This window comes from Chiloscyllium plagiosum, unplaced genomic scaffold, assembly GCF_037043375.1.
Source record: "Chiloscyllium plagiosum isolate Xiang-an unplaced genomic scaffold, Cpla_swu_hap1 HiC_scaffold_28, whole genome shotgun sequence".
NCBI classification, from domain to species: Eukaryota; Metazoa; Chordata; class Chondrichthyes; order Orectolobiformes; family Hemiscylliidae; genus Chiloscyllium; species Chiloscyllium plagiosum.
Window position 1 is genome coordinate 42,714,049 of NW_028270166.1, and position 27,503 is coordinate 42,741,551.

Here is a 27,503-nt window from a genome sequence, read left to right on the forward strand (position 1 = left end):
GAGTGATTAGATTACTTACAGTGTGGAAACAAGCCCTTCGGCCCAACAAATCTATACTGACCCACCAAAGCGCAACCCACACACACTCCCCTACATTTACCCCTTCGCCTAACACTACGGGCAATAGCCAATTCACCTAACCTGCACATTTTTGGACTGTGGGAGGCAACTCACACAAACACAGGGAGAATGTGCAAACTCCACACAGTCAGTCGCCTGAGGCGGGAATTGAACCCGGGTCTCTGGTGCTGTGAGGTAGCAGTGCTAACCACTGTGTCACCATGCCATGCTGTGGACTGGAGTGCATTGTGAATACAACAATGACTAAATTGCAAAATTAAAGGTATTTTCTTTGTCTGAACTTAAATGTAGGGAAAGGAAGGAAACTGAGTCCAAAATCTTTATCTGGATCAGTTGTGTCTTTTAATTGAATTCATATCCAAGTATTTTGTCATATGTTACAACACTATCCATTTCAACTTTCTAACTTCCAAAAATCATAACATTAATTTGCATAGTTGTAAATTAACCCCAGGATTTTGTTTTATTTCTCTGACCTGCCCCTTGCAAATCTTTCATTATCTCTATCCACCCTGTTCTAATTAAATGGCACCAATTTTTTCAAAGCTTCTCTCATTTTTGTATGTAGCATTATTGCATAAAGTGCTTCATTGTGCTTAAAAAGTGGAGCTGTGAATTTAAGTTCCGTGTTGTGAGAAAGCCCAATGCATTGTCATTGTACGATGCAACATTTTGCCTCAAATATAAGAATGATTAATCCCATTATCTATAGCCAAGATATTGCATTCCTGTGAGAAAGCAATGTGGCTTTAGTGTTAGTGCTGACAAAAGAAGTCATTTACATAAACATAGTCCTTCTTGAACCTGTCAATCACTGACTATTTGCATCATGTTCAAAGGGGGACGATCCAAAACATTAAGATGTGGTATAAAATCACAGATCAGCCCACTCTGAGTACACTTCTTGAGGAAGACCAGACTAGAAGAAGACAAACTGTTGAGGTAAGGTGACAATAGGGAGACTATATTAACTATTTTAAGGCAAATATCATGCAAACTGATAGTAGAAGCAATTGAGAAGAAGTTACTAGTAATTTAACAGAGAATGTGATGCACACAATATAACGAGTGTGAACCATTCACTGATTTTTGGGGATGATGAACTACCCTGTGAATTGTGATCCACCATAACTTGCTCGATGTTTTGTGCCACTCTGCTGATGGCTCTGTATAAACAGCAGCTCATTGTGACCTCCCTCTCAAGTTTCACAAAATTACTGCACGTTTTGCTGTAAGTTAAAGCTAGCACTTAACAGAGCCAGGGCTTTTTTTTTAAATGAGGTGCAAATTCTTGAAATGCCATTCAATATCTAGCCCAAAATGAGAACAACTGAAACTGTTGGGTCTCCTTCTTTTCAGAAATTGTTCCTTAGAGATTTTTAAAACTTACAAGCTGCAAATGTTTTCTGTCCTTTATCACTTTCATTCTTGCTCAGTCGTTTTTGCTTTCTCTACTTTTCTGGACCTGATTTGACTCTTACTCACTTTATTTCCTCCTCCATTGTCCCTCTGTTTGTTGATCTCTAAGTGAATTCATCAGGAAAGTTAAGTTTGACCTAGACATTCCTATTTCCAATTATTTGCAGCACAAATAGTTTTTGAGCTGAACAATAACTGGGAAAAGTTAAGAGGAATAACCTATCCACTTACACCCATCATGTCCTGTAAGAGAAAGAATGAAAATCAGAAACAAAAACGGAAATTACTGGAAAGGCTCAGCAAGTCTGTCTAGTTTTGTTGAGGGAGGTCATGTCCGAACAACTTGATTGAAGTTTTCGACGGGATGACCAGATATGTAGGTGAGGGCAAAGCATTTAATGTAGTCAACTTGTACTTCAGAAAGGCTTTTGATAAGTTCACTTATGGGAGACTGATAGCAAAGGTAAGAGCCCATGGGATCCAAGCAAATTTGGAGGGTGATATTCTAGAGGTGTTTTTGTGACTAGAAACCTGTGTCCAGTGGGTTCCTCAAGGATCAGTGCTGGGGCCCTTGATGTTCATGGTATATACAAATGATTTAGATTTGATATGTAGGAAGGTTCATCAGTAAGTTTGCGAATAATTAAGAAAAATTTGAAGGTGGTAGATAAAAGCGTGGCCTTAGGTTACAAGAGGGTTTAGATTGGCTGGTTAGATGGACTGATCAGTTGCAAATGGAATTCAGTTCCGATATGTGAGAGACACTTGTGCAGGACAAATAAGGCAAGGGAATACACGATAACCAGTAGGAGCCTGGGAACGGCCAAGGATCAGAGGGAACTTGGTGTGCACGTTCATCAGTCCCTTATGGTAGCAGGACAGGTGGATAAACTGGTTAAACAAGCATCTAGGATACTTACCTATATTAGACAAGGCATAGAGTTTAAGAGCAGGGAGGTTATGTTCTAACATAAAACATTAGCTATACCACAGCGAGAGTATTGTGTGTATTTCTGGAATCCACATTACAGGAGGATGTGATTGCACTGAAGAGGGTGGAGAGGTTTACTGGGATGTTGCCTGGGCTGGAGAGTTTCAATTATTGAAGAGAGATTGGATGGGCTGGGGTTGTGTTCTCTTGAGCAGAGGAGACTGAGGGTGTACGTGATTGAGGTATATAAACATCCAAGGAACATTGACAGGATAGACAGAAAAGAACTTCTCCCTTTGGTGGAGAGATCAATGATTGGGGCATGACATAGATTGAAGATAAGGGGCAGCAGGTTTAGAGGGAATGTGAGGAAAATATTTTCCCTCAGAGGTTAGTGGATGCAGAACTCCCTCATAACATTTAAGGAGTATTTAGACGTACACTCGTGATGCCAAAGCTGACATGGCTATGAGCCAAGTGCTGGGATAATGGTCAGATGGTTGTTTTTGACTGGCATAGACTCGATGGGCAAAGGGTGTTTTTGTGTAGACTTCTCACCAAAGATTCTTCAAAACTGTAACAACAGTCAAGGTATCTTCAACCTCTCATCACAAACAATCCTTCAATCCCAATGATTAAGAAAGTAAATATCCATTGAACTTCCTGTATGGAAAGTATATTCTTCCTTTGCACGAGACTCAAGCTGTACACAGTACTCCAGGTACAGTCTCACAAAGACTCTCTACAATTACAGCAAGACCACTCTACACCTGTACTCTAATGCCCTTGCAATGAGGGCCAACATGCTATTTATCTTTCCCACTCTTTCAGCATTTAAGAGTCTATCAAGGTAGATATTCAGCCCACCTGAATTCTCACTAAACTCTTTACATTGAACTGATGCCATTAAATACTGCAGACCTGTCTGTGGTCTATTTTCTCCCAATATTGACTCTCTATCCTTTTCCTGCTTCCCTCTTGCCTTGACACTGTAGCTGCCATCTGCCCGTTGTCTTTTCCTTACTGTTCCAAATTGAATGGTGATTTCTACAGAGGGGGAGATTGAAAGGAGCCACAAGAAATTAGGAAGAAATGTAACATCCTAGTTTTAAAAATTTAATTGGTTCAGATGCAGATTTCACAAATTCTCCATTTACTGAGAATAAGGTTGAAGGTTTTGTTCCATCAGAATGCCCACCATGAGGTGCTCTCTGCTTGTGGACTGGGTTTTGGTCTCCATGTTGGCTGCAGCCACTGTTTCCACATTTGATTCAACATTGGATGAAGCCTGGATCAACTGGAAATCATTGCATGGGAAGCAATATAAAATGGTAAGAGCTGGGCGACTGCAGTTCCACTGGGCAATTCAAAGCAGAACTTGTTTCTCAAGTTTTAGACTGTTTTAGAAAGGCCGCTTTTTTGTGGTAAAACTGGTTTGTGCTCCCCAGGAAATGGCTGTATTTGCTTCATCTTTTATATCAAAAACTTCTCTTCAGTAATTCTTAACTCTGTGTAAAAATGAACGTGAGAATTATTTGCCTCTTTCTTAAGTTAATTTTTTTCCCTTTATTACTGTCACACATCACTTCTAATTGCTCTTTCTCATTCACCTCCTTAATTTGTTCTTTCTTAGTCAAAATTATTTGTTCACTCCTCTTTATCTTACCTCCCTCAGGCTTTCCTTCCTCCTCCTTTCTAGTATTTGAAAGTGCTGGCGTGATGATAATAATTCATTTATTTTGTCTTTTGCCCAAATTGATTCAATTGTTTCCACTGTGCTGAATGCATGCCTTCCACTGCTCCTGGGATTCTTAATTCAGAAACACTGACTTTCTAAAATATTAATTGAAAATTGATAAAGAGGCAGATGATTTGATGGTGAATGTGTGCAAATCCCAAAAACCCATTACAGTGTGGGGTAGTTGATTTCCAATCTAGATAACACATCTTCTAATCTGCACAGGTCCTCTGTACAGATGTAATATCAGTTCTGGTCACCACCCTACCAGAAGGATCAGAATTCTTTGGAAAGGTTTACCAGGATGTTGGCTGGCATTTTAGCTGTGAAGAAAGGTTAAATAGACTGGGTTTGTTTTCACTGGAATGCAGGAGGTTGAAGGGCAACCTGACAGAAGTTACAAGGTTGTGAATGGCATGAATAGAATGAAAGTATGAGGCTTTATCCCAGAGTTGGGGGGGGGGGGGGTGTCAATTACTAGGGGACGCAGGTTCACAGTCTAAGAGGAAAGTTTAAAAGAGATGCGCGAAGCAAGTTTGTCGCACAAAGAGTGTGAGTGGAACGTGTTGCCAGTGGAGGTGGTGGAAGCGTACACAACAGCAGCTTTCCAGAAACCTGGACGAATACATGAATAGGAAGGGAATAGAGGGATACGGATCCTGTAAGTGAAGACAGTTTTAGTATGGAAGGGCAAAGTGTGTCGGTGCAGGCTTGGAGGGCCGAAGGGCCTGTTCCTGTGCTACATTGGTCTTCGTTCTTTGTTCTTGTTCTTTGTTCTGAAAGTTAGAGCATTTTTCATCAACACTAAACAATTATTGTCAACAATTGGTGTAAAAATGATGTTCCTTGGATTTCCATAACCCACGTATGGAAAGCTTGATGTATATTCACTGTTTGTGGGCATAATTATAAATTGAGGTAATTAATTAATTGCCCGTGTTCCATCTGCATCTACCTGAATCTAGATTGTTTGTGTCTGAACAATCTTTACTGCCTGTGAGCTGGAGCCCATCAGTTCATGGTCAGAGTTCAGATGTAGCACCGTCTTTGTACTCACAGTGACAATAACAGTTGGGTCTTCAGTTGACTTGATGTAACCTTTATTTCAGGCTGAGGAGGCCTACAGAAGAGCATTGTGGGAGGACAATGTGAGATACATTGAACAGCACAACATGGAATATGCAATGGGAAAGCACACATTCACTGTGGGATTGAACCAGTTTGGAGATCTGGTGAGTATAAATGTGTCTGGGATCTGTCGTGACTGGTCACTGAACAAACACTTCACCTTGATAAATGGTTTAATTAGTTTGTATCACTGAAAGTCACTAGCTGTCAGCTCCTCCCTTTTATCTTACACTCACTGTGCCCCTTCTCATGTGTGTTTATTCTGAGTCTGATGCTGTTACAGAAGCATCATCAAGTCATACAGCACAGAAACAGACCCTTCGGTCCAACCAGTCCATGCTGAACATAAACCCAAATGCGTCCCACCTATCTACTGTTGGCTCCTATCCCTCCAAAACTTTCCTATCCATGTCCTTATCCAAATGTCTTTAAAATGCTGTAATTGTGCCCACATCCACCACTTCCTCAGGAAGTTCATTCCACACGTGAACCACCCTCTGTGTAAACTATTTGCCCCCATGTCTTTTTTTAATTTCTCTCCTCATACCCTAAAAATGTGCCCCTAGTCTTGAAATCCTGTATTCTAATATTTTTTGCCTTCTTTGCTAACTCAGTGAAAACACGAGATCACAATCTCAGAAGATACTGTCAGCTTTCCCTTCACATTTGGATGTAGCCATCTTCTGGCCCTGGTACAATTAAGATATATCAAGCTCTAATCCAGTGAGAGTCATTTTCAGAGTAGGACCAGCATTTAATTTACTGGTATTTCCTGAACAGGGAAAACATACTTTGTCTGAAATGAAATGTTCAATTTATTTTACACCAACAGAACATTTGTAGAGCCACATGGATATTGAATACAGTTAAAAATCACACAACACCAGGTTATAGTCCAACAGGTTTATTTGGAAGTACAAGCTTTCGGAGTGCTGCTCCTTCATCAGGTAACTAGTGAGACAGGATCATAAGACACAAAGTAAAAGATCAAAGTGTCATACAACTGGTGCGATGTATTGAACAAACCTGGTTTGCTGTTAAGTCTTTAATCACTTTGAAAGGGTTGCAGGTTTCGATTCATTAATATGTAAATCCCAGAACTTCTTTCAAGTCACATTCTTGAGTTAACTTAAGGTTTTGTTAAAAACAAGGTGACATCTCAGCTCAAACAATGCATTAAAGGTGTGAGGTTAGAGTCTGTCTGTATTCTAACCTTGAGTCAGACTGGTTATATTTCCAAAGTAGGAATTAATAAAATTTCACATGAACTGACTGTCTACATATTGTGTGCTTTGTGAACAAAATAGAATGTATCTGCAAATACAAATCTGCAAATGCAAATTCACCCCATAGACTTATCTGAGTGTGTGTGTGAGAGAGAGAGAGAGAATGGAGAGTGTGTCTGTGTCTGGGAGAGAGTGAGAGAGTGTGTGTGTGTGTGTATGTTCTTGGTAGTGTGTGTGTGAGTATGATGGAGTATATGACTGTGAAAGGGTGTGCACATGAGTGTGAGTGTGTGCGTCTGAGAGAGAGTGTGTATGAGAGAGGCTCTGCATCAGTGTGTGAATGTGATCGTGTGTAGAATGTGTGTGTGTATGTGTGTGCTTGTGTATGAGTGTGTGCCTGAGAGTGTCTCATGTAGTGGGGTCACCTGTAGTGCGACATGAACCCAAGGTCCTGGTTGAGGCTATCCTCATGAGTACCGAACTTGGCTATCAGCCTCTGCTTGACCATTCTGCTTTGTTGCACATCCCAAAGTCCACCTTGGAGAATGGTAATCCGAAGATCCAAGATCAAATGTCCCTGACCACTGAAGTGTTCGTCAACTGGGAGGGAACATCCCTGTCTGGTGATTATTGCATGGTGACCATTCATCCGTTGTCATAGCGTCTGCTGGTCTTTCCAACGTACCAAGCCTCAGGGCATCCTTTCCTGCAGCCTCTCACAAGCATTGACTCTGCTACACTTGTGCACACACTCTATCAAGCATAAACACACCCAAGCATACGCACTCTCACATGCACACATTCTCTCTCTCTCCCACACAAGCAGACGCACAGATAAGTCTATGAGGTGAATTTGCATTTGCAGATTTGTATTTGCAGACATTGTTTTGTTCAAAAAACACACAATATCAGTCCATGTGGCATTTTGTAAATTCCGATTTTCGAAATACAACCAGTCTGATTCAAGGTTGGAATACAGACAGATACTAACCGCACACCTTTAATGCATTGTCTGAGCTGAGATGTCACCTTTTTTGATAAAACCTTAATTATCTCAGAATGTGATGTGAAAGAAGTTCTGGGATTTGAATATTAGCAAATAGAAACCAGCAACCCATTTGAAGTAATTAAAGACTTAACAGCAAGTTAGGTTTGTTCAGTACGTCGCATTGGTTGTGTGACACTGTGATCTTTTGCAACAATTCCTGTGTTTAATGATCCTGCCCCACTAGCTACCTGACAAAGGAACAGTGCTCCAAAAAGTTGCACTTCCAAATAAACCCGTTGGAATACAACCTGGTGTTGTTTGATTTTATTTAATGTTGTCCCCCCCAGTCTACCACCAACACCTCCACATCATATTTACCATAGGAAATGTAGGATCCATAATCGTCTTTAAAAATTAACATACAGAAACCACAACAGCCATTTAATCCCCAATCGTTTACAATGTAATGTTCCTCAGTCCCCTCTTCTAGCCTGAGCAACTTAACTACTTCCTTTCCTTTCTCCAATCGACCCTAAGAACATAAGATTTAAATCCCAGAATCCCTAGAGTGTGGAAACAGTCCCTTCCGTCCCACAATTCCACATCGACCCTCTGAAGAATAACCCACCCAGATCCATTCCCCCCTACCCTATTATCCTAGATTTACACCTGACCAATGCACCTCACCTACATATTCCTGAAAACTATGGGCAATGTAGCTTGGCCAATTCACCTGACCTGCACATCTTTCGGCTATGGGAGGAAACCAGAGCACTCGGAAGAAACCCATGCAGAAACGGGGAGAATGTGCAAACTCCACACAAACAGTTGCTTGAGGTCGGAGTCAGACCCAGGTCCCTGGAGCAGTGAGTCAGCAGTGCTAACCACTGAACCATTGTGCCAAGCCACTACAAAAACATCAGCTCCTTATTTATCAAATTGCTGGGGAATGATTAGGCCATTCAGTCCATTGAGTCTGCTCCATCATTCAATCATGGCTGATCATTCCAATCTCTTTCAAAACCAACAACACCCACAGCTCCCTGGACTACACCTCCTCCCACTCCAATTCCCCCTTAAAAATATGATCCCTTACTCCCAATTCCTCTGCCTCCGTCGTACCTGCTCCCAGGAGGAACAATTCCATTCCAGGACATTCCAGGTGTCCTCTTGTTTCAAGGACCACACTTTCCCCTTCCAAATGATCAACAATGCCCTCCATTGCATCTCCTCCACTTCTTGAACATCCACCCTTGAACCACATCTCTCCAACCACAACAAAGATAAAGTCCTCCTGTCCTCACATTCCACCTCACGAGTCTCTGGATTCAGCACATAATCCTCTGTCATCTTTGCCACCATCAGTCAGATCCCACCACCAATAATACATTTCCCTCCCCACCCCATCTGCATTCCACAGAGACCATTCCCTCCGTGACTCCCTGGTTAGCTCCACGCGGCAACACACAGAATGTTTCAGGGAAATCTCCGGGTCAAACACACCAAATACCCCCACTGCCCTGTGGCTGACCACTTCAACACCCACACCCCCCAATCCCCCAAGTCCTGGCCTCCTCCACTGCCATCTCCTTCCAACCGCTGACTGGAAGGAGAACACCTCATCTTCTGCCTAGCTTGCTGTTAACTCTTTAATTAATTCGAATGGGTTGCTGGTTTCTATTCACTAATATTTAAACATTGACTTCACTGGTTTCCAAATCTCCCTTCACCCCACCTTATCCCAGATCCAACCCTCCAGATCAGCACCGCCCTCTTGAACTGTCTTACCCGTCCATCTTCCTTCCTACCTATCTACTCCAATATCTCCAACAACCTGTCAAAATCATCTCCTACCTGCATCCACTGATCACCACCTTTCTCCCAGTCCCACCTCCATGCCTCTATTTATCTCTCAGCCCCCTTACCCTCTACATTCGTGATGAAAGGCTTATGCTTGAAACTTAGACTCTCCTGCTCCTTGAATGCTGCCTCACCTGCTGTGTTTTTCCCGCACCACACTTTTTGACTCTGACTCTCCAGCAGCTGCAGTCCTCACTTTCTCCTGATAGTTTCTCACCCCTGTTCTCCTGCCTACTCTCTGTAACCATTGATCCCCTTACTAATCAATAATCTATCTCTGCCTTAAACACATTCAATGACTTGGATCCACAGCCTCCTGTGGGAATGACTCACTGCCTCTAGCCGAATAAATGTCTCCTCCTCTCAGTTCGACAGGGTGGCCATTTGTATAGGTCCAGTCAGTGGACCTGGGATTCCTCCTCCCACTGTGCACCCAACCCAGGAACACAAGCAAGGACCTCATTCTCTCAGCAAGCTGTGTCAGAGAGTCATAGAGATGCACAGCACAGAAACAGACCCTATGCTAACCAGATATCCCAGCCTAATCTAGTCCCATTTGCCAGCACTACGCTCCTATCCCTCTAAAACTCTTCCTGTTCATATACCCATCCAGATGCCTTTTAAATGTTACAATTGTACCAGCCTCCACCACTTCCTCTGGCAGCTCATTCCAAACTTTAACTTTTTCTTACCAAAATGCACTGGCTCACACTGACCCATACAGAAATGAATGCGCCAGGTGGATGCTCAATTTGCAAGTTTGTTAATGGTTAATTATATCATATTGCTCTCTTCATGAATATAAGCCAATTCATCCAGTTTGATGTGATCAGCAAATTTGGAATTTGTACTTTCAATTTTAGATTTCAAATCATTCATATAAATCTTGTGGGACATCTTCCCATCTGAAACCTACCATTATTCCATGCTTTCTGATACTTCTAATCTATTAATAATATTTTGTCTTGATTTTCTAGACCACGGAGGAGTTCAATCAGCGTTTCAATGGATTTAAAGAAAACGAGATTGATCACACAGTGTGTGAACCCTTTGCAGCAACGAATCATGTTAAATTGCCTCAGAGAGTTGACTGGAGCACAAAGGGTTTTGTCACTGGAGTGAAGAGCCAGGTGAGATTAGACAGACTTCATACAAACCTTACTCAAGGCCCATGTAGAAAATCCCCAATCTATATTATTAGCTCAACATGGAAAACAATGGCATGGAAATGTGTAAAGAAACCAATAAAAGAGTAGAAACTTCAATGTGGTAAATTGAGTAATGCATTTCTAAACCTTTTTTACATGGAGGGAGACAAATTCCAATGTTCTTACTCTCTCAGATGTGTATTGTAGACATATATTTGGGTTTGGAAAAGGAGGAGAAGGTTAGGATAAGAGTTAAGGGATAACTCGCTATGTCCCAGGGATCAGAAATTCTCCCCTTCTCCCATTCATGTGGACATTCTCTCCCTCTCCTGCTCACAATCACTCTCTTCTAGTCCCACTGTGAACCCTCACTCACCCTCCCTTATTTCCTCATTCCCTCATCCACGCTCTCCCTCACTAACTCACACAATACACGACTTCTTACTCACACAGGTACACTGTCCCTCTCTCTCATACATACACACTCCCTCACACTCACACGCCCCCACTTACCCTCCCTTAAGCGCGCACTGTTTCAAACTCACACATACTCTCTTTTACACACTCACTAATGAGCCTGTCCTGATCAATCTTGGGAGGGACATGGCCTCTGAGTGCAGAAGCGTCTCTTCACAGAGTCGTCCACTTGTACTTCCTGTGTTTGGACCAGACAGAACTCTTTGGTGGGCCACAGTATTGGTCAGACTGGTCTCAAGTAATAGGACCTGTTAAAAGGCGATGATAAACATTAACATTCTTAACTGGTCTGACCTACATCTGCCTCCAGACCCTCTGGGCAATTAGGGATGGGTAATAAAGGGTAGTATTATTTAACTGGGACAGTATGGATTTCAGTGAACATTCCTGATCTCTGCCCGATTTGTGTAAAATATTAACAGAAGTCCTGAAGATGAGTTTAAACAAATAATTTCTGTTGTTTCTCTGAGGTTTCCGACAGTCTTCTGCGAGTATGGTGAGCAATCAGAAAGGCCCTGTCCTCCCAACCCCATCCACCAGACCACAATGTCACAATTTGGAGATGCCGGTGTTGGACTGGGGTGTACAAAGTTAAAAATCACACAACACCAGGTTATAGTCCAGCAGGTTTAATTGGAAGCACACTAGCTTTCGGAGCACAGCTCCTTCATCAGGTGATTGTGGAGGGCTCAATCCTAACACATAGAATTTATAGGAAAAATTTACAGTGTGATGTAAGTGAAATTATACATTGAAAAATTGATTGTCTGTTAAAGCCTTTCGTCTGTTTGAATACCATAATAGTTTCACTTCTTTCATATGTAAATCACAAAACCTTTTTTTAAAAGTTGCATTCTCGGGTTAGCTGTTAACAATGGGTGATAGCTCGACAATATGTTGAAGGTGTTAGCCCCCTGTGTTCTCTGTCTATGCCATGATGTTTAGATTGATTATAATATAAAAAGTGAGATAACAGAGTTTTACATGAATTCATGCAATTTTTGAGCAAAGTCCAATGTAACCCTGTAAGTACAAATTCACCCTACAAAATATATGTGTGCATGTGGGTCTTTGTCTGTCTGTGTGTGAGACTGTCTGGTTTAGGGGTGTGAGTGTGAGAAAGTGTATGTGTGTGTGTAGTGAGTGTAGAGTGTCTTAAATCTGTAACGGGGTGCATGTGTGAGTGTGGGAATGTGTGTGTCTGTAAGGGTGTGTATGGCTGTCTGTGTGCGTGTCAGTGTATATGTGTGTCCTTGTGTATGTGTGTATAGGAGTGCCTGTGTGTGTGTATGTGTGTGTATAGTGCAATGGTGATCACCTGTAATGTGACATGAACCCTAGGTCTCGGTTGAGACCCTCCCTATGGGTACCAAACTTAGCTATCAGTCTCTGCTTGGCCACTTTTCGCTGCTGCCTGTTCCGAAATCTGCCTTGGAGAATGGTTACCCGAAGGTCCGAGGCCGAATGTCCTGGACCACTGAAGTGTTCCCCAACTGGGAGGGAAAACTCCTGTCTGTTGATTGTTTTGCGGTGCCCATTCATCCGTTGTCATAGCCTTTGCTCGGTTTCCCCAATGTACCATGCCTCAGGGCATCCTTGCCTGCAACGTATAAGATAGACTACGTTGGCTGAGTCATGTACAAGGGGAACACTTCAGTGCTATAGGACATTTGACCTCGGACCTTTGGGTGACCATCCTCCAAGGCGGACTTCGGGACAGGCAGCAGTGAAAAGTGGCCGAGCAGAGACTGGTAGCTAAGTTCGGTACCCATAGAGAGGGTGTCAACCGGGACCTTGGGCTCATGTCACAGTACAGGTGACCACCATTGCACTATACACACCCACAGACAGTCCTACACACACACACACTCACTCACATACACACACACACAGGCACTCCTATACACACACATATACACAGACACACATATACACAGGCGCGCACACAGACACCCACACACACTCTTACAGACACACACACTCCCACACTCACATATGCACCCTCTCACAGACTTAAGACACTCTACACTCACTACACACACACATATACTTTCTCACACTCACAACCCCCAAACCAGACAGTCTCACACACACAGACAAAGACTCACATGCACACATATATTTTGTGGGATGAATTTGTACTTGCAGGCTTACATTGGACTTTGCTCAAAAAATGCATGCATTCATGTAAAACTCCGTTATCTCACTTTTTAGATTAGAATCAATCTAAACATCATGGCATAGACAGAGAACTGAGACAGAGGGGGCTAACACCTTCAACATATTGTCTAGCTATCACCATTGTTAACAGCAACTTTTAAAAAAAGGTTTTGTGATTTAAGCATGAAAGAAGTGAAACTATCATGGTATTCAAACAGATGAAAGACTCAACAATCAATTTTTCAATGTATAATTTCAGTTACATCACACTGTAAATCTTTGCTATAAATTCTGTGTGTTATGATTGAGTCCACCACTATCACCTGATGAAGGAGTGGCGTTCCGAAAGCTAGTGTGCTTCCAATTAAACCTGTTGAACTATAACCTGGTGTTGTGTGATTTTTATCTTTGTACAGTGTCACAAGGGTGTGTGTAGAAATGGAATGTGGTGCCATCTGGTGGCCAGGAAGAAGATCTGCAATTGTTGCAGTCAGATCTGTGGGCCCCTGGCTGGTATGCACAAACCAACACATTAAATGTCTGAGCAGAATTCGAAGCAAGAAGAATAATGGAGGTATACTCAGCTGTCAGTTGATAGACACCCTCGAAAAAGTTTGACACGATTAATGAAGGACAAGTCGAATTCTGTTTGGGTCTGATCCTCTTGTTGGAGCACTGTTATTAGATTTTCTTTGCTTATGGACTCCTCTCTCTCCACAGCTCAAAACTAAATGTTGAAGCGGAAGCTAAATACCATGGATCTTCAATGAAAATTGTTTAAAAATCAAAACCATTCCACACATCACGCAACAGCTATAGGGCAGTTAACACTTTAGATCAATAACATTTCCCAGAAACTAAAATGTTCTGCCTCCTAAATGCTCCATGCTAATTCCTTCTCTCTTCATAGGTACTGCCAGACTTGCTGAGTGTTTCCACCAGGTTCTGTTTATTTCAAAACCAACAACTGTCTATTTCAAATAGTTAGAGAGCATGGGAAAACACTACAATTAAGAATAACTTAAAATCAAGTCTATGTGCTTTAATTCATGTGATTTGTGGTTGACTGCAGAAAGTCTGTGACCAGTGAAGGTTCCTGTCTGTCAGGTAATCTTGCCGAGTCCCACCTCCCAGTGGTTGGAGACGTACCAATATGTCTGGGCTACTTTTCACATGAATGTAGGATTTCTTCTGGAAGTCACGTTTGAGAAAGATTGACACTGAAATTGGCTTAGCTGAGCACGGGGTCTGGTTTGCTGTAGAGAGACACCTGCATTTACTAATGTTAATAGAAGACTAGATTTTTCTGACTGCCACGTTAACAGGTGAGTAGGTTTTTACAGACTGTTACTGAACGAGCTTTCCCCAGACTAAAACACGGCCATCCAAAGTTGGTTAAATTGTTCAGGAGCCAGGGGTTTTGTTCTCATGACTGTGCTCCTGGGTGAATCACTTTAGTTCACAAGATAGTTTCTATACTAACACTTCTGACACTTATCCATTTGTATGAGATAAATGACCCCAATCGTGCCCCTTGCAGCACATTAAGCTCGAATAACACTCTGTTCCGAAATTGCCATCTCATCTGTTGGTCTTTTTTTATGTCTGTGGGCTGCAAGGTCACAGTGCAAAGTGTGTCACATGGGAGAGTTACATAACCTCTGTTCTGGTTACAGCTGATTGAAACTTTCCTTCCTTTTACTGTGCTGAGGATTTCCCTCTTATTTCCAGTCTCTAACTAAAGTGGAATAATTGTAAAACAAAGGACCTTTTACACAAACTTGACATTTGAGCTATCTTTGGCAGAAGGAGATTGGTTAGCGCAGTTGGCTGGATAGCTGGTTTGCAATGCCGAATAATATTAACAGCTTGGGTTCACTTCAGCCTTAGCTGAGGTTACCATAAAGTATTCTCTCTATGCCTCCCCATGCCTGAGGCCTGGTCACACTCACATTAAACCATCTCTCTCTAACAAGGGAGCAGCCCCATGGTCTGATAAGACTCGGACAACTTTACTGTTACCTTGGCACAGTCCCATCCTTGAAATGTACATAATAAAAAGGTTTTGATGTGAGAATGGCCTAATGAAAAGGCTCATTCTAGTAGCAGGCGGTATCACAGGTTTATTTTGGTATCGTTTACAGCTTGTAGTTTAACAGAGAAAATCCCTGAATCACTCTGTTAGATAAAATCAATTAAATGTGTGGTTTACAAGTGCCACTCGTGAGAGTTAAGAGGCCCACATGGTTCAGAGCTTCCAACAGGTTAAATACTTATATGTTTCCATGTAGATGATAACACAAATGTTTGTCTACTCTCTGTCATTGTTCAGGGACGGTGTGGCTCATGCTGGGCTTTCAGTGCAACTGGATCACTTGAAGGACAGCTTTTTAAGAGAACAGGAAAGCTGATTTCTCTGAGTGAGCAGAACTTGGTTGACTGTGATTGGAAAAGCTGTAGCTGTTGTGGTGGACATGTACATAATGCTTTGGAGTACGTAAAACAAAATGGTATTAATTCAGAACTTTCCTATCCCTACACAGCCAAGGTAAGCTTTAAATTAATTCATCCTTTTTTCTGAAGCATCTCATTACTTACTTAGCTGTCTCTTTTTAAATTAAATATTGAGGTGTGAATGTTGTTTTTTTATAATTTAGCAAGGTGAATGTATCTCATTACTTAATAAGTTGTTTATTTTTAACTTAAATATTAAGGTGTGAATGTTTTGTTTTTTAACATACTTTAGAACGGTAAATGCCACTTTAACAGAAGTGATATTGTCACCCGTTGTGCGTGTGTGAAATGCATTCAACAAAATTCTGAGCATCAACTCGCTGCAGCAGTGGCTCAGGTTGGACCCATTTCTGTTGCTATCGATGCAAGTCACAAATCTTTCAGTCTTTATAAAAGCGGTAAGAAACAAAATTCATTCACGCTTGGAATACTGTTCAAAAGTAAAGATTTTTCATATTCAATGTGCTATCCATTTAGAAGATATTTGCCATCATCGTTTTAACCACTTAGTAAAGCAGGACAAAAGTTCATGGGAATGTGTTGGAAATACAGTTTTTCTTATCAAAACTCAGAGTGCCCTTGTCATTCAAAACACAAATCTCTCATTTGCTCCCCCCAATTGGTGAAATATTCAGTGGGACTTCCCATGATTCAACGCTAAGAGCGCTGCTGCTTTCAGTCTGCATTCGTGATGTGGCCTCAATTTGAAGATGACCTGAAATGCAGTGAACAATCCAAAAAATGGCTTGTTGTTGGTAAATCATCACAAGTTGCCTTTAATTGAGCTACTTATTAGGCAATCCTACAGACAATTAAGTACTGAAACAATGATTTAATGTTTGTTCCATGTAGCAACCAAGATAAGATCCCTCAAGTAAGCAAGTTAATCCTCATAACCTGACTTGGTGACTATCAGATATATGGTGAAGTCCGGCCTGGATTCCAAGCAAAAGTGTCTGTCTCTGGAAGTGTCCAGGGATTGATCCTTGTACAGTGTTGTTCTTCAAAGGTCACTAAGGTGGAGTTCTGGAGTTTGATTCTTTCACACATTTTCGTCCTTCAGTCTCTGTGGGCTCATATTAACAATTTTAAAAAATGTCCTTTCATCCAAATTACTGCAAGTCTGCAGCTTGCCTTATTATCAGAAGTAGCTTCTTTGTTCCTTGTTACATTTGGTATTAACTGTCTGTTCGAAGACACAGCTTTCCTGTAGTTAACTCCTTCAATTCTTCTGCATGACAATCAGTTGCCCTTGTGACATAAAGCATCCAGTTTCTCAAGCAGGCACCAAAGCAGTTTTATCGAAATAATCTTGACTCCCTCCTTGCCAAGACTTGGTGAACTCATTTATAAGTTTGTCCTTGTCCTTTAATAGTTTATTCCAGACAGATTTATTGCTGATTCTTTCTACATCGAAGTTTATCTTTTGTTGATTCATTCTATCCATGAACAGCGACTAAAGTTCTGGAGTCCGTAAAACTTAAAGAGGAAATGAGTTAAAATGAAATGGAGACACCAGGCAGATGAAATAAAATACACAAAATGCATTTTCTTTAGAAGAATGAGAATAGACTGTGTCTACAAAATAAAGCTGTTTTGAAGAGAATAAAGAAATAGAGTCTTAGGGTGTTTATCCATTAATTTCGAAGATGGCAGACAAGTTAAAAAAAGAGTTGTTAAACACATCATAATCCTGAGCTTTATGAATAAAGGTATAAATATGGTGAAATAGAAAGAGACTCTATCTGTGATGCATGTCAGATTACATTCTTAATCAAAGCCAGGAGGCCAAATATAGCAGGTTGAGAGAGAAAATGAAGAGGGAAATAGAATTGCCAAAGACAGACTAAGTTCACACACTTCAATAATTTCAGTCCGAGACAAAATCTGAATCAGTAGTGTCCTTTATTTTACTCTTGCAAGAGGACGTGATGTCCACTGTCTACAAGGCAAGGGACACCCACACCGAATTCAATTAATACTCGATATTTATATAATTTGGTTTCTTTTTTTTTTCATTGCTCCTCCCCTGTTTACATCTTCCACTTCCCTAAGACTGGCCCCATTACTCCTGTTTATCTCTTGCCGTATCCGGCCTTGTCTGTGACAAAATGCTTATTTCTGGCCTCACAAGGCCGTTTGACCTCATCCCGCTGTGGGTCATTGTTAGGCATATCCTTTCCTTACCATCATCTACTCCCTCCATCTGTGCCTCCCCTACCATACTGATCCTTAAGACCCTTTTAAATGGGGTTTGTTCCTGTGTTTCTGTAAAAGTGGGAAACAGATGTTTATACCTACTGTTTGTACAGGCGTATCTAGCTTAACCCCCTCCCCTCACAGCACCTTATTTATTTGTCTGTAACATCTACCATTGTTTGCAGGCACATTTCATTCTTGCATGTACATTTTAGCTCATACAAAAACAATTATGTATTTCCTTCACATAGTTTCCATTCGTGTTGACTCAGCTCTTGGCTGAAACAATTATATACTGGTGTGAGTTAATTTACCTTGCATAAGTAAATATGATTGCAGAAGTAACACTACTTTACCTATATTCCACAATTTCCCCTTTTTCTTTAATTATCATTTGTTACCTTCTGCATTTTCCTGATGTCACTTCCAAATTGATGAGCATCTTACCCAAAATTTCATTTATTTTGGAAATCTCCCTGAGGTCACTTATTCCTTCTTTGTTTAACAGGTAGAGCCCTTCTCTCCGAATGCTCTTTAGGGGCATTTATTTCATTAAGGTCGTCACAATCAGTCTCTGGGTTAGCCCTCGTATACAGGGTGTGATACAACAGCCAATAGCCACCAATACCCCTGCTACTACTCTCAGGGAAGTAAGGATGGAAACCACCACCCCATTCAATTTTCCAAAGCTTGATTCAAGCCATCCTGTGAGAGATGTGTCTACTCCTGACTTCTCAGCCAGTTCCTCTGCTAAGGTAGTCAATCCCCTTAAGGCCCAAGTAATTGAACCAACAAGCACAGTGTTATTAGGAATAAAGGTACAACAGCTTCTTCCTAACATCACACACACACACCCTTTTTCTGTTAGAATTATATCAAGGGCCATTCTGTTTGCCCATGCCATCCTACTTGTCGCATCAAGTTGTTCTGATATTCCTTTAACCGCACATCTCTTGTATAATTTATGAATCACTGTTGATTAAAGAAAATGGAATTTATCCAATCTACATTTTTATTAATTGTTACCCACCAGAAGAGAGCTTACTCAAAGCCTGCTGCAATCTGGTTGCGAACCTTGAACTCATCAGGTACCCCCCCCCCCCCGGGACTCCTATAGAGTCTAGATAAATCCTGCCATCGAAAGAGGTGTCTAACAGTGATCTCTTACTCCTTCCATTTTTCTCTACTATCTTTTCCTTTACAAATGCCAGGGTAAATGGAATTGCCAATTGTACAATTGCACATATCCCTCTCCAATCTGGAGGTAGGGTGTGTCTCAATATTTTGCCTCCACAGTACCACCATAGATCCGCTCGGGGAACCTATAGTGCTGAGTAGTTCCCTCCCTTGTCCGTTTCGGTGACATTCTTAATGTCTGTACATAATTTCAGCTCCCCGAAATCTCTGAACCGATTTGTACCTCGTCTACGCACAAACGACATGTGATTTCCAACTGCAGCTGAAAACGTAGGGGGGGCTTTTAAGTCTTTCTTCTCCAAGGGAGGGAACATCAGAGATAGGGAGGCACAGTTCCTATCATTCCATGCAACCTCATCCTGGTACACGGCTATCATACATTTCATGCCCTTCCTGTCTCGCTTCCACCCGAGCGGAAAGGGAACCACCTTGGCCACTGGCCTACTGGGGGCACATGCATAGCAATTGCTCTTGTTCAGATTTTTTACAGTATACTTTACCCATTCAACCCAGGCATTTGCATCCCTGTACCCAGTTTCGATTTCAATGGTCTGTTTCAAGTCCTTTATCTCTATAATTTTTATTACTTTATGATCATTGGGAGGGCTGAAAGGTTTTATCTTATTATCCAGTAGTTCTGCCCATTTTCCCTGTCCTATGCTAATTCGAAAACAACAGCCCAAGAAATCCTTCCCATTTGCTTTCATTTCTATCCCAAATGTTTCATCTAATTGTATCTCATAGGTTCCCACCCCCCATGTGGTTTTCTTTATCGTTAGGTATATTGGGTTACAATCTTTATCGGGACAATCGAGAGCTGATCGGAAGGGGGCCCGGTGTATTGTGACAAGACCATTATGCCAAGTACCATCCCCAAAGGACTTATGATGTATCTCTGAGCTGCCATACTGTCTCTGATTATCTACATCCCCACAATTTACTAAGCTACATGCATCAGGTCTATTACTTGCGGATTATCAGACTTAGGAACCGTTAATAACACATATGAAAATAATGTTTGACAAAATCCCAATATTAAGAGAGTTTGTATCATAACCCTAAGCATCCCCAGCATTCTAAAAATGGTGTTGAAGCACCAAAAGATTTAATATACAATCCCATAGAAATAATCCCGCGCTCGCATCGCCACTGTACAATCAGTTACTCAAAGTCTCTTTAGCCTGAGTTTCAGTGGTTCTTGCTGTTCAGCTGTTCCAGACTTCTTCCTCAACTGGAGATTCTACTGGCCCTTTGATCCGAGTGTAGTCCAGCCTTTTTCTGCCATTCTTATCGCTGTTTCAGGGGTCAAAAGAGCCTGGTACGGCCCTTCCCAGTCCGGTTGCAATTTAGTCTCTGTCCATGATTTTACTAAGACCCAATCTCCCGGTCGAATCGGATGAACAGCGGGACAGAGTCTGTGCCAATAAACCCTGTTTCCTGAGGAAAGACAAAGAGGAGGACAAGCCCAGAATATACTTCTTTAAGAACAAATCTTTAGTTTCTGGGATTGGCAGTGGCCAGAGATAGGAGCTTCCCGAGGACCTGAGACAGTAGGTATTAGGGAATAAACCACCGCTTCCTGTGGATTCAGAGCTGCTTCTTTCGTTACCTCATCAGCCAGTAAGGTAGCTTTCCATTCTTTAATTAACAATGAACTAATGCAGTTATGTTTTAAATTAACCATGAATCAATATGACAGGTCACTGAGACTGCGTGAAGGGATCCTGCCAATTAATATTGATTTAGGCTAGTACAATTGATTTATTATAAATATTAATTATTAATTATATATTGTATAAATATAAAAATCATTATCTGTAATTCAGGGTGGAAATGCAACAAATGACCAAAACATTTTTAAAACTGTAATTGCGCAGTTCTGTTTGTTTACCAGTCAATTCTGCTTTCTCATTCTGTTTCTGTAATTGTTTTGCTCGAGCACATTCATTTTTAAGAACCTCAACAGATTCCATAGCACCATTTGCAGTTAATTCAATCCCTATTTGGTGGCAGTATTTTGTCATGAGCGCAAAACTGATTCTTCGTGCCTCTCATCACAAAACTGTCGCCATAATCCAATTAACTCTTTCGTTCCCCCTGTCTTGGGCTTAAATTTTAAGGATGACCTTGCTGCCCCTGTATCGACTAGGAAAATTATGTCCTCTTTGTAAAGTCCCACCTTTAAATTTATCAAGGGTTCCTGGTGGGTCCCCGGGGGCAGGAACTCCTGACACCTCTATTTTCCATCAAGGTTCATAAACGGTACTGCCTTTACTTCCTTTTTCAGATCTGGACACTCTCTCTTAAAGTGACCCGTCCTTTCACAGTAATAACATCCTGCCTGTGGGGATTTCCACTTCGATCCTTGTTCCCGTCCACTAGACCCTTAACATCTCCTCCCTGACCATTCCGGTTTCTTTCTCCTTTTAGTTTTGTCCTTTTCTTTATTATCTATTCAGCCGTGGGCTAGCATTATTTTTGCCTTTTGTTTCTACTTCTCAGGTTACGTTGCCAGATCAATTGCTGACCCGATTTAACCAAATGAACAGCCTTAGGGCCACTTAATGGCTGTTCTTCATCACCCAATGTTTTATTTAGACCTTGAGAATTTTTTAAAAGAAATATTGCAATATTTCTTGCTCCCCATAACTTCAAATACCAATTCATCAATTTATGCTTGACTAACTTTAAAGCCTGTTCCTAACTTGTAAATATATATTTATATATTATACATTCATTTATTCAGTATTCAATATTTAAAATATAAAATGCATACAATTCCCAACTTTGAAATCCACTATAATTACCCAGTTTTAGTCCCTTAATGTAAATCCAAAATTAGTTTTCTTAAGTAGTCCTGACCAATCATTGCTCAATTACAATGCTATAGGTTGTGAAATAATCGGAGCTGCCTTAAAAGAATTTGTCTATTCAAGTTTAAAAAAAACTTCTAATGCATGAACAATGGCCGAATCCAAGGTCACAGATATTAACCATAGGATTTTTTTTATTACAATCTAATGTTGAACTGAAACTTCAACTGTCCTCCATAAATCGCTTTTATGTAAGGATAAAAGAGATTAGTTAGAAACTGATAGTGAGGCAGTCATGACCTGTAAAAAGAACAGGAGTTATCATTTTATTTTCATAATCACTATAGAATCCTTAACCTTAAAAGAAATCATGTTAAGTTTCCATAATAAAAACTGTCCTGGAACTCAAGCTCTAAGGAATAAAGCACAAACATTCAATCACCAATAAACAAATGTGCATTCAAACCAAATCACAAAGGGTTAAACTTTCTACCAGCTGTACAGCTCTTTTCACTCTCTCTCTCTCACACACCATATCTCACAAACACTTCCTGAGCTTCCCGCAACAACATCTCTGGGTGCTCCTCGCTTCAGCCCTCTATCTTTTGAATGATTCTGGATGTCTGGCCATGATTTAGTTACAAAGTGTACCCTCAGTAGACCTTCAGCCACTAGCCCTTCTGACTTGAAGCATAATCTGATTCCTCCTGATTGTAAGGCTGTTTTTCATTGACATACAAATTCAAAGTCTTCATCCGACCCGTACTTTGGCCAGAAGACGGTGGGACAAAGAATGGATTCCTTAGTCCATACAAAGCAACAATATTTAATCACCCTTTTCCCTTGTACAAGTATTATTTTTCCAATTCCACAACATCCTGCCCAACGGACTTTCTGGAGGTATGTTGTAAGGAACCCCGCCTCCATTTCCATTGCCTTTTTCTTCTTTTGTTCTCCCAGAGGTTTTTCCTTACGCACGGCACAGCCCATATTGAATTCCTTCGTTAGTCCCTTATTAACTACTAAACTCAATCCCAGCCACCAAGGCAGTACTTAAAAGTCAATTTTCTTACCTTGATCTGTGTACAGAGTTGTCTGGCCCCTTTTTGCTGTATTTCCTATCAACCTCCTTTCACTGTCTGATTCAGATGTCTCTCTTGTGGGATTCGTACCAGTCGCCCAAGGGAATGGACCAAACAGGGACACGAGACCGCTCCTCAATCGGGAACGGGACGCGTCTTCCCAGTGTCCAGGGCCAGCTACTCCCCCCAACGATGAAGAATATCCCGGACGAGCCCCCAATTGTGAGAAACAAAGTTCACTCACTTCAATAATTTCAGTCCAAGACAAGATATGAATCAGTAGTGTCATTTATTTTACTCTTGCAAGAGAGTGTGGTGTCCACTGTCCACAAGGCAGGACACACACACACTGAATTCAACTAGTACACAACATTTATGTAATTTGGTTGCTATTCTTTCATCCCATTGCCCCTCCTCTGTTTACATTTCCCACCTCTCTAAGACCGGCGCCCATTACTCTTGTTTATCTCATGCCTTATCCGGCCTTGTCTGTGACAAAATGCTTATTCTGGCCTCACAAGGCCGTTTGACCACATCCTGCTGTGGGCCATTGTTAAGTATATCCTCCCTTACTTATGACCTTATGACCTCATTACTTCTTGATTGTGGTTTGTTCTTGTTTTTGCAGAAGCGGGAAACACATGCTTATAACTACTGTTTGTACAGGCGTATCTAACTTAACCCCCTTCCCTCACAGTATTGTCTGTGACCCCCTCCCCTCTATTTGTCTGTAACATCTATCATTCTTTACAGGCACATTTCATTCTTGCATGCACATTTTAGCTAATACAAAAACAATTATATATTTCCTTCACATAGTTTTCATTCTTGTTGACTCAGCTCTTGGCTGAAACAATTATACACTGATGTGATTCATTTACCTTGCATAAGTAAATATGATTGCAGAATTAACACTACTTTACCTATATCCCACACTTACTAACTATATCTCCTATGTTCACATCCAAATCATTGATATAAATAATGAAAAGTAATAGACTTAGCACCAATCCATGTGGCACTCCACTGGTCACAGGCCTCCAGTCTGTAAGGCAACCCTCCACCACCACCCTCTGCTTCTACCTTCGAACCAGTTCTGTATCCAAATGGCTTGTTCTCTCTGTATTCCTTGAGACCTAACCTTGCTAACCAGTCTCCTATGAGGAACCTTGTCGAACGTCTTACTGAAGTCCATATAGATCATGTCCACCACTCTACTCTTATTAATCTTCTTTCTTACTTTTTCAAAAAACTCAATTAAATTTGTGAGACATGATTTCCCATGCACAAGGTCATGCTGCCTATACCTAATCAGTACTTGCCTTTCTAAATACACGTAAATCCTTTCCCCCAGGATTAAGTCCAACTACTTGGCCACCACTGATATCAGACTCACCAGTCCATAGTTCCCTGGCTTTTCCTTACCACCGTTCTTATGTAATGGCACCACGTTAGCCAACTGCCAGTTGCCTGGCACATCACCTGTGTCTATCGATGATACAAATATCTCAGCAAGGGGCCCATCAATAAGTAAACCTAAGGGCTTTTTGCAAACATATGAAGCCAGTGATAAGAGGTGTAGGTATAAACAAAAGGATATCATCTGATGAAACTCCTAACACAAAGGTGCCAATCTTAGCCACCACCAGAGTTGCAGGCCCTTTTCCTGACTAATTACTGACAGATCCGAAAAAGGATCAGTCAAGTTAGCCACAGTCAATTTAATTCAGCTCCAGTTAGGAAATCAGAATGTTCTATTTGATTATTACCTTATCAGTTACTCTGCAACTTCCAATCCTGGGAATCTTCTGAAACATGTTTAAAATTAATTTCTTGCACAGATAATATATTTGTACTCTTTGCAGGTATTTATTATGAGCCAAACTGCAGCAGCACAGAACTTAATCACGCAATGCTCGTGGTTGGATATCAAGATGATCAACAGGGGAATTATTGGATTGTTAAAAACAGGTAAACCCACAAAAATATTCAGAAACACATAAATGTGTATTAATTCGCACTGTGTTTAAATTAACTACAATTACATTTTTCTTTTTAAATATTGTATCTCATTGAGTCATAGAAAGGTTTATAGAATCATGCAGCATAGGAGCAAGCCCTTTGGCCCTCCATGTCTACACTGACCAACACACACCAAACTACACTAATCCCATTTACCTGCTCTTGGTCCATAGCCGACTATGCCCTGGCATTTTGAGTGCGTATCCAGGTGTTCCTTAAATATTGTAAGTTCCTGTCACAAGCTCCCTCTCAGGCAGAAAATTCCATATTTCAGCTACTCGTCCGATGATTTTTGTTTTTACAGATATCCCCTAAACTACTTATTGCTTAAACATTTTGACATCTGGTCTTACGTCTGCCATGAGGAAAAGATTCTCACAATCTGCCCTATTTTCTATACCACAATCAGCTCTCCCCTCAGTCTCCTCTGCTCCAAGGAAAACAAACCCAGTCTCTCCTCATAACTGAGGCTTTCCATCCCAGGCACCATCCTGGTGAATCTCCTCTGCACTTTTTCCAGTGCAATCACATCCTTCCGATGGTGTGGTGAGCAGAACTGCACTCAGTGTTCCACCTGTAGCCTACAAATGGTTGATAGGAAGGAACCATACCTGTACTGGTTTTGGAGTTTAATGTTTTCAGTGTGGGTTAGCACCAGGACTGCACAGTGTGTGTTGTTACCTTGCCTCCTCATTTCCCTGTTCCACTCCGGGATTTGTGACATCCCCTCCTGCCCTAAACCAGGGGTGGGGAACCTGTGGCCTTAAGGCAGCATGAGGCCTTCCAGGCCATTGTGTGTGGCCTTTTGAATGAATCCAAATTTTGCAGAGCAACTATTTTACTTTTTAATAATATGTTTTTTCATCCTTTATTATTTTTATTTTAATCTTAAAATGAATGTGTTTAACATACCAGAGAGTAAAAGAAAATTCAATGAAATAATCCTCACAGACTGACCGCCACAATTAAAAAATTGTTAAGTCATAAGGGCTATTTCGACACCTGCTATGCTCATGATTTAGTTATAATGTGACTCTAGAATGTACGTTATCTTCCCCGCCTGACTGGCACCACTACTGCCCGAGGCTGGTTGGCGAGTCCCTGTGGGTATCCAGTATGCCAATGTTTATCAACTTATGACAACAGTGCACGTGGCTTTGCAATAGAATACACATGTCTTCAGTGACATGCACGAGAAATGCTTTCTTGCTTTTCAACCACTTATTGCTGCGAATCTACATTCTCCTACTTAACCAAAATCAAGACGCCTTTAAGGTCACAAATGACGGATACCCATCTGGAGGATCAGCTAAAACTGCAGACCTCCATGCTGCAACCAAATATTCAAATGCTTTCCTACAAAAAGCAGTCACAACAAGGTCATTAAAAGTTTAGTTAACTTTAGAATTCACATTTTTGTTTTAGTTGGTTAGTAGATAGTAGTTAGGTCTTTACAAAATAATGTGAATTTTGAAGAATATATAATTGACGTTTCTCAGATGCGGCCTTATTAGATTACAACTAACATAATGCGGCCTTCCAACATGAAAAGGTTCCCCATCTCTGGCTAAACCATCCATTGAACTTCCAGCACTTATCCAAACCAACCCAGGCTGTAACAGCCACTGGCTCCCTCAGAGAAAGAAATAGTCTCATATTTCGAGTACAACATGACTTTGTTACTCTTTTTAATTGTTGACAGAGGGAAAAAATGAGTGGAAAGGATTGTAAAGATGCATAAAACAAAAGATAAAAGCATTACTGATGCTGGAAAAGGAGGGATTGAGATACAAAATAGGTGGCTAATGACAGGTGTGAATTGAAGAAAATAGGTCAGTCCTGTTGAAAGCAAACAAGACATGGGGGTTGGTGATAGGGGGAGGGAAGTGGTGCAGAGGTGGTCGAATCAAAATGGAGGTCAGTGTTCACACCTTGAAGCTGATGAATCCAATGTTGAGTCCTGAAGGCTGTAAAGTGGAAAATGAGGCTAGCCTTGAGCTTCAGTGGAACACTGTCACAGGCCTGAGATCAAAATATTAGTTCAGGAGCAGGATGATGTATTCAACTGGCAAGAAGCAGGGAGATCAAGATCACCTTAAAGGTGGAAGTGTTCTGCAAAGCATTCACCCAGTCTACATTTGGTTTGGCCAATGCTGAGCAAACCATATTGTGAACAGCGAACACAGTCGGTTAGGTTGGAAGAAGTACAAGTGAATTGCTACTTCATCTGGAAGGTGTGTTTGGGGCCTTGAACAGGGAGTAGGTAAAAAGACAAGTTTTATACCTTTAGTGATGGCATGGGATTGTGCCAGGGCAGGGGAGAGTGTGGTGACATGGTATACAGAAGGGCTAGGAGTGATGGAGAGGGGGGATTGGTTCCAGTGGAATGCTGATAGTGAAGGGGAGGGGAAGATGTATTTCCCTTTTGATTCCCAAGATTACTACTGCACTTGTATCTCAAAGGTCCATGTAGATGGAAAGAAAATTTAAGGGAAGGCTGTCTTCCCTATCTCATTATAA

General features: G+C 41.3%; 1 protein-coding gene across 1 annotated transcript in view; it reads left to right on the forward strand.

Moving 5' to 3' along the window:
* The first annotated feature begins 920 nt into the window (after positions 1 to 920).
* The window catches only part of LOC122545916 (procathepsin L-like), a 28,461-nt gene continuing 1,878 nt past the window's right edge, over positions 921 to 27,503 (forward strand). The window contains exons 1-7 of the mRNA XM_087976243.1: positions 921 to 1,023; positions 3,621 to 3,762; positions 5,279 to 5,401; positions 10,349 to 10,501; positions 15,489 to 15,704; positions 15,903 to 16,068; positions 24,827 to 24,932. Coding sequence (XP_087832369.1) covers positions 3,622 to 3,762; positions 5,279 to 5,401; positions 10,349 to 10,501; positions 15,489 to 15,704; positions 15,903 to 16,068; positions 24,827 to 24,932 — 905 coding nt within the window. The 5' untranslated portion in view covers positions 921 to 1,023; position 3,621. The remainder of the gene's footprint in view (positions 1,024 to 3,620; positions 3,763 to 5,278; positions 5,402 to 10,348; positions 10,502 to 15,488; positions 15,705 to 15,902; positions 16,069 to 24,826; positions 24,933 to 27,503) is intronic.